Here is a 12,118-nt window from a genome sequence, read left to right as displayed (position 1 = left end):
CCCTCTTTTTCTGAGCTCCGTGTATCTATCTGAAAGTCTCTTAAAAGACCCCATCATATCCGCCTCCACCACCGTTGCTGGCAGCCCATTCCACACATTCACCACTCTGCGTTTTAAAAATAAACTTAACCTAACATCTCCTCTGTTCTTACTCCCCAGGACCTTAAACCCAGGTCCTCTTGTGGCAACCATTTCAGCACTGGGAAAAAGCCTCTGACTATCCATACGAACAATGCCTCTCATCCTCTTATATGCCTCTATCAAATCACCTCTTATCCTCCGCCGCTCCAAGGAGAAAAGGCTGCGTTCACTCAACCGGTTTTCATAAGGCATGCTCTATAATTAAGGCAACATCCTTGTAAATTTCCTCTGCACTCTTTCTTAGGCTTCCGCATCCTTCCAGTAGTGAGTTGACCTGAACTGAGAACAGTACTCCAAGTGGGGACTGACCAAGAACCTAATAGCAGCAACATTATTTCTCAACTCCCAAATTCAATTCCATGATTATGAAGGCCAATATGCCTTCTTAATCACAGAATCAATCTGCACAGCTGCTTTGAGCATCCTATGGACGTGGACCCCAAGATAACTCTGATCTTCCACGCTGCCAAGAGTCTTACCAGAATATATTCTGCCATATTTGACCTATCAAAATTAACTACGACACTTAACTGGGTTGAACTCTTATCTGCCACTTCTCACCCCAGTTTTGCATCCTATCAATATTCTGCTGTAATCTCCATCAGCCCTCCACAATACCTCTAACCTTTGTGTAAACAGTAAGCTTAAACCCATCCCTCCACTTCCTCATCCAGGTCATTTATAAAAATCACAGAGCAAGGGTCCCAGAACAGATCTCTGAGGCACACCACTGGTCAACCACCTCCATGCACAATATGACCTATCTACAACCACTCTTTGCCTTTTGTGGGCAAGCCAGTTCTGGATTCACAAAGCAATGTCCCCTTGGACCATGCCTCCTAACTTTCTCAATAAGCCTTGCAGGGGATCTTATCAAATGCCTTGCTGAAATCCATATACACTACATCTACTGCTCTTCCTTCATCAGCATGCTTAGTCACATTTCCAAAAAATTCAATCAGGTACATAAGGCACGACCTGCCCTTGACAAAGCTATGCTGACTATTTCTAATCATATTATAAGTCTCCAAATGTTCACAAACCCTGCCTTTCAGGATCTTCTCCATCAACTTAGCAACTGATGAAGCAAGACTCACTGGTCTATATTTTCCTCGGCTATCTCTACTCCCTTTATTGAATAAAGGGATAACATCCACAATCCTCCAATCCTCCAGAATCTCTCCTGTCCCCAATGAGGATTCAAAGATTATCGCCAGAGCCTCAGCAACCTCCTCCCTCACCTCCCACTGTAGCCTGGGGTGCATCTCATCCGGTCCCAGCGACTTATCCAACTTGATGCTTTCAAAAAACTCCAGCAAATCCTCTCTCTTAATATCTATGTGCTCAAGCTTTTCAGTCTGTTGGAATCACCAAGATCCTTTTCCATAGTGAATAGTGAAGTATTCATTAAGCACCTCTACTATTTCCTCCGGTTTTTCCATACACATTTTCCCACTCCACACTTGATGGGTCCTTTTCTTTCACATCTAATCCTCTTGTTCTTTATGCATGCCTTGGGGTTTTCCTTAATCCTGTCCACCAAGGCCTTCCCATGGCCCCTTTTGGCTCTCCTAATTTCCTTTTTAAACTCCCTTCTGTTAGCTCTATAATCTTCCAGATCATGAACATTACCTAGCTCTCTGAACCTTTTGAAGCTTTTCTTCTTGACTAGATTTATTACAGCTTTTGCACACCATGGTTTCTGTACCCTACCACAACGTCCGTCTTATTGGAACGTACCGATGTAGAACTCCACACAAATGTCCCCTGAACATGTGACATGTTTCTGTACTTTTCCCTGAGAACATCTGTTCCCAATTTAAGCTTCCACTTTCCTGCCTGATAACCTCATAATTCTCCTTACTCCATTTAAATGCTTTTCTAACTCGTCCGTTCCTATCTCTCTCCAATTCTATTGTAAAGGAGATAGAATTATGATCACTGCCTCCAAAATGCTCTCCGAGAGATCTGACACCTGACCAGCTTCATTTCCCAATACCAAATCAAGTACAGTTTCTCACCTTGAAGGCTCATCTACATATTGTGTCAAGAAACCTTCTTGAACACACCTAACAAACTCCACCCCATCTAAAACCCTTGCTCTAGGGAGAAGCCAATCGATATTTGGGAAATTAAAATCTCCCATCACAATTCTTATTATTATTCCTTTCCCTACCTGCTTCTCAATATCCCTGCTCCTATTTGGTGGCCTATATAAAAATCAAAATCACCCAGTAAAGTTATTGACCTCTTCCTGTTCCTAACCTCTGTAGACAATCCCTCCATGACAACCACCTTTTCTGCAGCCACGACACTATCTCTGATCAACATCGCCCCAACCTCTTCTGCCTCCTTCCCGGTCCTTTCTGAAACATCTAAAACCTGACACTTGCATAACCATTCCTGTCCCTGAGCCATCCAAGTCTCTGTAATGGCCACCACATCATAGCTCCAAGTACTGATCCACACTCTAAGCTCATCCACTCTGTTCACAGTACTCCTTGCATTAAAATAGACACATCTGAACGGGTTCCTTCACCGTCACCTGCCTATCCATCCTCACACACTGTCTCCAAACTTTCTCTATTTGTGAGCCAACCACTTCTTCCCCAGTCTCTTCAGTCAGGTTCCCACCCCCCCAACAATTCTAGTTTAAACTCTCCCCATTAGCCTTAACAAAACTAGCTGCCAGAATATTGGTCATCCTAGGATTCAGGTATAACTTGTCCTTTTTGTACAGGTCACGCCTGCCCAAAAAGAAGTCCCAAAGATCCAGAAATTTAAATCCCTAGCCCCTGCTCAAATCCCTCAGCCATGAATTTATCCTCCCCCTCATTCTATTCCAATACTGACTATTGCTTGGCACGGGCAGTAATCCCAACATTACTACCTTTGCTGTCCTGCTTCTCATCTTCCTTCCTAACTCCCTGTAGTAATTTTTCAGGACCTCTTCCCTTTTCCTATCTTTGTTATTGGTACCAATATGTACCACAACCTCTGGCTGTTCTCCCTCCCACTGCAGGATTTCTTGGATACGATCTGAAACATCCCAGACCCAGGCACCTGGGAGGCAAATTACCATCCAAGTTTCTTTCCTGCGTCCACAGAACGTCTGCGTCCAACCCCCTAATTATAGAGTCCCCCATCACTACTGCCTCCTCTTCCTTTCCCTACCCTTCTGAGCCTCAGGGCCGGATTCCGTGCCAGATGCATGGCCACTGTTGCTTCCACCAGGTAGGCTGTCCCTCTAGCAGTACTCAAACAGGAGTACAGTACTTAATGTCAAGGGGAACAGCCACAGGGCATTTCTAGTACCCAACTCTTCCCCTTCCTCCTTCAGACTGTGACTCACTTGTCTGTTTCCTATTGCCCCAGTGTGACCACCTGTCTAACTCCTTTCTTACCAGAGGAAGGTCATCGAGCTGCAACTCCATTTCCCTAACACAATCTCTTAAGAGCTGCAGCTCAACACACCAGGTGCAGATATGGCTGTCTGGGAGACTCCAGGACCTCCCACATCTGACATCCAGCACAGAACACCAGCCTCACACACAGACTTCCTGTCCACAATTAACACAGGTAAATCAAAACAAAATGTATCACTATCACTTGGAAGTCCAACTCCCCTCTACTTATTGCATGATAGACTGCGGAAAGAACAGCTGTTTACCTACGAAAAAAAATTACATCCAGAATAAACACGACACGTTTGTATAGGTCTGGCAGCCATACATGGACCACAGATACAGTAATAAAAAGAAACAGAAAAAGTATAAAACTATTATATATATATACAAAAACAGTTTCCTCAACTGTACTCTTACATACTGACAGTGAACGATCTGTATGTACGGAGGGGGTGGTGGTGTGGGACTGTTGTTTTGTGTTTCTGAGAAAAAGTTTAATATAGTGTATATTTAAAACATTACTATGTATACTTTTTGGGGAAAAAAAATATTTTAAAAACCTTGCCTCGTTACTACTTCAAGCTCTACCACTGCTACCCTCTCATTCCACTGCCCACACTGAATATTCCAGAATGTTACACCATTCTAAGGAATTTGGTTGCCACAATCACATTTCAGAAAGCACAAGTCTGGAAAGGCAATCCAGAAGTTCAAGCTATTTCTATGTGTGCATTCAAATTTTCTTTTGGTGGGAGTAACACCATGACAGAAGGATCCAGTTCAGAAGATGTGATGCATACAGATTTTAAAAATAAAAACTTTAAACAAAATGCAAGTGATATGTTGAAAAGATTAATGGATATGGTACTGGAGTTGGAGGTAGGAGGGTCAAATAGGAACAGGAAGATGGAGAGGAAATACTTTCAGGATTGGTTAAAAACATCTGTGGGTATCCAGATCACAGGATCCAGATCCAGAATCACTTCTTAGTGTGTACTTCAAGGATTAGAAAGTGGTGCACAAATATGCATTCAATACCAAAAATAGGAAGTTCAACCAATTTTCTTGGATAATCGAAGAAGCTATGAAAGGTATTGATTACATTGGGGAAAAGGGAATTGAAAAGTAGCAAGTGGAAGTCAACAAGTAAATGGAAGTACCTTGATGAATTAAAATAGAAGTAACTATCTGTTGAATATCAGAGCGAGTTAGTTGACTATACATTTTTGCAGGACGGTGAAAGACATCAATGAGGCTGAAGGAAAAGCCAAGGGATCCAAGAAGTTACAAAAAATATAAAATAGATAATGGACATAAACAGATTCATAAAAAGTTGGAGTCCATGCAACATATTAAAGTCAGTCAAGTTACATTTATTTGTCGTCGTTCATACCACCACTATTGCAGTGTACAGTGAAAACAAGATAGCATTTGCAGTTTTGGATGCAATAAACAAAACAAGGATAATGTTTAGAGAGCAGCAATCCAAATTCACAAGAGAATCAAAATAGGAAGAACTTTAAAACTCAGATTATGAGAAGAACAAAAATACGATAAAAGTATGCAAAATGTATGAAAGAACAGAAGATAAATAAAAATCCCACTCCCAATTGCTGAAGGGCTCATAATGAGAAAGATAAAGACCAAATGGTCTCCATTCCACTTCATGGAATATCTCAAACTATTCTTCACCACAAAATATCAATGAAACTTCAGATTTCAGGGAGATGATTTCCATAATTTCTCAAAACAAATGCAAGATTTTGACAGAAGAGTCAAGTTAATTATTTAAAAGCACTCAACCTCAATGTCATGAACCAAGGCATGGTTCCACTGCAGAGTGAGAGGTTTGCCAAAACCAAGAATGCAAAGTGGTATAATATTGAAACTTACCAAGAACATAGATTTTGCCGTGATAAACAGTTACTCCAAGAGCACTGCGTTTATGTTTCATTGGCACTAAACATGTCCATTTATCCAACTCAACATCGTATTGCTCCACACTGTTCAGCTGGTTTACGCCATCATATCCACCGATCGCGTAAACAGAATTTTTTAGTGCACAGATGCCTAGATAGAAACACAAAGTCATTTATCTTGACAATTCATAATTCTACTCCTCCATTTTTGTTTAAAGGTATAGGTTTATGCTGGTCCTACAAGGTCATCGTCTGCATACACTGAAAACAATCATACCTCATTGAAGATCAAACAGTTATTGAGAAGTTCAAATAATTGCATTCATGTGAATGTCTGGTTTTCTCAAAGTATTTCAGAGCTCAATGTAATTATATAATCTTCCAATTTCACTCTGAGTTTAAGTAATACAATTGATTTATTTTCATAAATGGGACCTATTCAAATACCTTATATTTTGCATTCTACTATGAGAATTTTGTAATTTTAGTGAACATCCAGGAGAATTAAGTGGCACATAATACATTTAAACACATACCAAGAATCTCTGGTTTTGGAATCAGGGTAATTAGTTAGCATTTTTCAAATTGATTCCCACTTAAACCCATTCTTAACATGCTGTCTTACTTCAGTCTCACTGCAAACTTGGTACAGAGTGAAGAACAGTCCCAGAAATGGTTCTGCACCACCTAAAGAATCCAAAGATCTAACAAAACTAGAACACCAATTCCATTTCACATAGGATCTGGGTGTTTCACCCAGATTTGTGGAGGTGCTGTTTATCACTGTGGGGAAGGGAGCAGATAAATGCACCAACTTGCCTCCAGGGACAGATGCTGCTGTTTATTAAATGTTGAAGGGAATTTACTCTCCAGTGAACTGGTCCTCGTGGTCTCCCTTCCTGAGGCCTAGAACAGTAGAGTGCTAGGGCACATTCAAAATGTGCAGAGCAGTATACATTTCAGAATGCAGCCATTCCAGCAGGCATCTTTTGTAATCTTTTAAAGATTCCATTCCACATTACTCTGTTCATTTATTTTTCCAATATGATCTTTCTCTTCATTACTATAATTTTTAGACTTCATCTAGTCATACAACACAAAAATTGACACTTTTGTCCCACCTCGTCCACGTTAATGTGCCAATCTACGCAAGAATCCCTATATACCTTTCCCATCCAAGTAAATCTGAATACATTTTAATTATTGTAATTCTATCTGACTCTTCCCCTCCTCTGGCAGCTCATTCCATATAACCATTACCCTACATGTAGAAAAAAAAACTTTCCCCTTAGATCTTTGACAACCCCCCACCCCTGTAAATTCTGGTTTTCCCTTGCCCGAGGAAAAAAAATTCTGACACTCCATCAATTTTATAAGCCTCTAAAGTCAACCCACAGCCTCCTTATGAGAATAAATACCATCTCTCCTCGTAACTACGGCCCTCCAATTCAGGCAATGTCTTGGTTATACTCTTCTGCACTTTCTATTTCAATCACATTCTTAACTAGGAAGGACCCCTGTTCTGTGATTTTTATAAATGACCTAGAAGAAGGGAGGGGGGAAAGGGGAGGATGAGTCTGTAAGTTTGCGGATGATGCGAAGGTTGGAGTTGTGGATGGTGCTGAAGGTTGTTGTAGAGTTGAGCAGAAGGTTGTTGTAGAGTTGAGCAGAAGGTTGTTGTAGAGTTGAGCAGAAGGTTGTTGTAGAGTTGAGCAGAAAAGTGGCAAATTGAGTTCAATCCAGATAAGTGTGAGGTGATGCATTTTGGAAGGCCAAACCAGAAGTCTGAGTACAGGATTAATGGTCGGTTACTTAAGAGTGTGGATGAACAGAGTTAAATCCAAATCCATACATCCCTCAAGGTCGCTGGGAGATTGATAGGATAGTTAAAACTATAGGACACTGTGCTTCATTAATAGGGGGATTTCAAGAGTTACAACTCTACAAATCGGTGGTGAGACCATACTTGGAATATTGTGTTCAGTTCTAGATACCTTATTGCAGTAAAGATGTGGAAGCTATGGAGAGGGTGCAGAGATTTACCAGGATGTTGGCCTAGACTGAAAAATAAGTCCTATGAGGCAAGGTAAGCAGAGCTGGGACTTTTCTCTTTGGAGACTTAATAGAGGTATACAAAATTATGTGATCATATAGGGATGGAAAGCCAGTGCCTTTTTCCCAGGGCAAGAATAACAAACACCAGAGAACATGTGTACAAAGTGAGGAGAGGAAAGTTCATGGAGACATCAGGGTTTTTTTTAAATATATAAAAGAGTTGTGAGTGACTTGAAAGCCTTGCCAGGGATGGTTGTGAAGACTGAAACATTAGGGGCATGGAAAAAAGAGGGTTTAAAAGGTAAAGGTTCTATTATTGTCACACACTACATTTTTAAGAATGTAAAATACATGAAATTTACAAAAACTTTTGTCTATCATAAGGCAGACAGAGTCACCACTTTGTCCAGCACCCCTCACAGAAACCTACAGCACCTGGTGTTCCTAGGCGTCTCCCCTCCAAGTACTGATCAGACCTGAGCCTACTTAGCTTCCGAGATCAGACAACCTCAGATGTATTCAGGTAATTAGGCTTCTACAGGGTAGGAAGGGCTTAGTATTTGCTTTTTTAAAGGAATATATGGGTCAGCACAACATCGGGGACCCAAAGGCTGTAGTGTTTATGTCTTATGTTCCTGTTCTGTTGAAAACTGAATTATACACAATACTGCGTACACTCTAACCAAACTGACAACACAACTCTTATACTGAAAGCCTCCGTCTATGAAAACAAGCACACCAGATGCCTTCTTCACTAAGTGAGCTATGGAGGTGCAACTAAGGACCCTCTCTGCATTAATGCTCTGTTCCTTCCCAAATGTGATGAATAGCATGAATTTTCTCCAATTTTCTTACCTGCTCCACTCCTAACAGTGTTCATTGAGGCAATGGTTGTCCACCTATTCTCTTCAGGATGATAGCATTCTGCTGAATTGAGCCGATTTGTTCCATCAAAGCCACCGACTGCATATAGAAGGCGATTTACAATAGCCACACCAACACCAATTCTACTGGTTGACATTGAAGCCACAAACTCCCACTGGTCTTTTTCTGGATCATACCTGTAAATGCATACATCATTGTTCTAAATATACTCCAAACACTGAAGCCCTCAGGAACAGGGGTTGACATATTGTTACTGGGGTTTACAGCAAACAATTGCTACTGTCAAATAGGATGATTCAGAATGGTGAATTCAAGAATACAGGCTGCTATCTTCAAACATTGCAGTTTTTTTAAAAAAAGTTGGTGAGTCATATTTACAGAAAAATCAGAAGGATGAGATTTGCTACCATTTAAAACAATGGAAATAATTTAGGTTGTTTACATTTTCACTATTTAAAACCTGCTATTTTCTAATCCAGAACAATAACCTCTAGTCTGCAGTATAAAAGGGAAAGTAAGCCAGACTAAATGTTTGCAAATTCCAAAAATAAATACAAATAATGGTCCACTTGTCACAAAAAAAATGGAGTGATAATGAACTGACTTGGTTTGGAAAAATGACCTGAAACATGGTGGTAATTTCAAAGTCAATTCATTATCCAAAGTAGTATTCAAATTATCATTAATTTTTTTGTCACCAAAACAATTCAAATAATAATTATTTCTAATGTTTCCATGACAGTGGAGTAAAGAAAATAAGTAACATACAATTTTATAATGTAGTGAGGCACACATGTTCCCTCTAGGAACTAATAGCCTACAGCTGGGATTAACAGCAGCAAGGATGATAGACATTGCAATAAGATTCAGAATATTTCAGGAGAAAAGTGTAGGATAGGGTGGGGGGGTGGAAGAGAAAGAAAGAGAACAAGGATGCAGAAAATGAAAATTATATTTAAAAATATTTAAATGCAACTCAAACCTTTCCACAGAATTGTGATGGATGCAGCCTTCAGATCCACCGACAGCATAGATCATCCCATCAATTACTCCACCTCCTACTCTGTTCCTTGGAACATTCATTGGAGTACAGGGGGACCACTGATTGGTCATAGGATTGTAACAATCCAAAGCATCGGAATCAGTGTTGCCATCTGGTGAGTTGTTTCTTCCACCAACTGCATACAGAAGTGCGTGCACAGTGCAAGCAGCTAAACCACTTCGGGGCACTGGCATGTCTGTCAATCGGATCCAACAGTTCTCCAGAGGATTATAGGCTTCCAGAAAATTTAGCGACTGTCGGTAATAACCTCCTGCTGTGTACATTAATTGAGGAACATTTGGAGACCTGCAGGGACATGCCTTGGTCGGTTTGTGCAGTGTCAGCTCCTTAAAGACTTCCACAAGATAATCTTTACATTTGGAATCCATCTGGAGTATTTCACACTTCTGTAGTTGAGTTTTCAGAAAGTTTGGAGTCAGAGAATGGCATCTCACTGCATTCAGTAATGCATGAACATATGGATGCCTGTTCTCTGGATCATATTTCACCCACTCTATACAAGCATGATAGACTTCAGATTCACAGCGCACATTCAACTCATCTCGGCTGATCAGGCTAACCAATTGGCACTGCGTGAGGTTGAAGAACTCTTCTTGTTTCGCTACCTATTAAAAAGATAGAGGTCTTGTAAAACATTTCTCTTGTAAAATAAAACATTTTATTTGATCAACTGATTTTACATAGATTCCCATCTATCATATATTTACACGCTCATCTTAATTTGCATATGAAAATCTTAAAGATTTAATAACTCAACTTTTCCTTTTCTAAATTTAGGACTTGGAAATGGAAAATGATACATCAATAGTGAAAGATGGATCCTCCATCTCTAAAAATATTGTCCTTTCTGCTCATTATTTTCCAAAAATCTCTCATCACTTTTAGATGGAAAGCCAGATACAATCTGGACACTTCACCATTGGTTCTAAACATTGTCGGTTGACTTGAACTATTGAGCATTTGTCCAATGTGGAGTGGAAAGAAAAAAAAATTAGTTCCTATAGTCATAGAATGTGCCATTTTTCCAAATATTGTTGGAAGTAGAGAGGCATTGTAATAAATTACTTCAATATAACAGTAATTGGGGAACAGAGGTAAATACCTTTTCACATGATCTTGCAATTTACAATCTTGGATTTGAATTCAGCCTTGGCTTAATCGGATTAATAAAGGGGCATAATCTATTTCGACCCAAGTCAGGAGTAAATATAGTGGTCAGAATAAATCATCCTAGTTTTCATTCTTATTCTTTAAAAAAAATAATGGAACAAGAGAATAGGATTGCTCATTCTAAAGCTGAGATACCTGTTACTGTGTTACAGCAAGCCACACCATTTTTCCCTTACCTTTGTAAACATTAGATAAAAGAAGTTATTTCAACCAACAATATCTCAACATCAGCAGCATGGAAAGCACTGCACAAATGATTTGTACATCTCAAAAATTGCTCACAAGAAATGGGTCTAGACTTCTCGAAACGCAACATTTTCATGCACTTTTCCTAGTTTTTCCCTTTGCTTCTTTAGCACAATGGCGCCCCCCCCCCCCCATAGGTTATTGGGTGGCACAGTTGGTGTAGCGGTTAGTGTTACAGCACCAGCGAATGGGACATGGGTTTGAATCCCACGCTGTAAGGAGTTTTTACATTCTCCCCACGTCTGCATGGGTTTTCCCTCAGGGGCTCTGGTTTCCTCCCACCATTCAAAATGTACTGGGGGTGTAGATTAATTGGGTGTAAATTGGGCAGCACAGACTTGAGGACTGAAATGACCTCTTACCATACTGTATGTCTAAATTATTTTAAAAAAATTAAAAAGGGAAGCAAGCCTAGAATTTCTGCACACATATTGTCAAAAAACAGATTTGTGCAAGTCTGAACACAAATTGATCAGTTTGTTTCTCTGAAGGAACCATTGGTGGAAGAGCCTGTCTTGCTAACGATTCTCTGCACTTCTGCTGGGGTGGAAAATGAAAAACAGCTCTCAGATTTCATGTCAACTTCAGTGGGGAATGCTTTCTTTTCTACAAAGGGAACTTTTTTTTTCTATTCAGTTTATTCAATAAAATATTAATTTTCTATTCAGTAAAATATTAATTTCATTTTGATACTTTATTTAAAACATTAGAAATTTACTTCATTTTTCACAGCTTTAAAACATCCCTGAACAACAGAACCTAATAAAATCCATCCAATTACCTAATAAAATCCATTCAATGACCCTCACAACCTTAAAAGTTGTTACAATTTAGAAAAAATCCATCTAAGCATTCAGAGTTAAACAAGAAAGTCTGGGATTGTGGCTTTCAGGTGTTTTTGGGATAGGACTTCCTCAATGCATCAAGGTACTTTTGCCGTCAGGAAAGTCCACAGTTCTTTAGAAGAGTGTACTCTACGATATTATTAAACACGATAGGACCCTTTTGTTTCCATCCCCAGCTCAAAGATAATTTTCAAAAGCAATGCTTCATCCAAAATTTGTAGTATCTAGTAGAGTCAAAAGGGCCTCAGCTTTGTGGAGACGAGAGCAGAAATGGAAAGGAAGAAAGATGAAAGTAGTGATGTTATCATTGGGAATACATACGCAGTTCTACCAACACGTGGTATCGTTTGAAAAAGATCAAAATTAAAGCCTTGGTGCTCAAGGCAA

General features: G+C 39.8%; 1 protein-coding gene across 3 annotated transcripts in view; it reads right to left on the bottom strand.

The window, feature by feature from the left end:
- Positions 1-12,118, bottom strand: part of keap1b (kelch-like ECH-associated protein 1b) — a 49,248-nt gene that overhangs the window by 1,545 nt on the left and 35,585 nt on the right. For all 3 annotated transcript variants that reach the window (XM_069938031.1, XM_069938032.1, XM_069938033.1), the window contains exons 3-5: positions 9,390-10,075; positions 8,378-8,583; positions 5,442-5,618 (exon numbers count right to left, since the gene is read on the bottom strand). In XM_069938031.1, coding sequence (XP_069794132.1) covers positions 5,442-5,618; positions 8,378-8,583; positions 9,390-10,075 — 1,069 coding nt within the window. The remainder of the gene's footprint in view (positions 1-5,441; positions 5,619-8,377; positions 8,584-9,389; positions 10,076-12,118) is intronic.

Source organism: Narcine bancroftii, chromosome 5 (assembly GCF_036971445.1).
Source record: "Narcine bancroftii isolate sNarBan1 chromosome 5, sNarBan1.hap1, whole genome shotgun sequence".
NCBI lineage: Eukaryota > Metazoa > Chordata > Chondrichthyes > Torpediniformes > Narcinidae > Narcine > Narcine bancroftii.
This window is presented reverse-complemented; position numbering and strand designations above follow the sequence as displayed.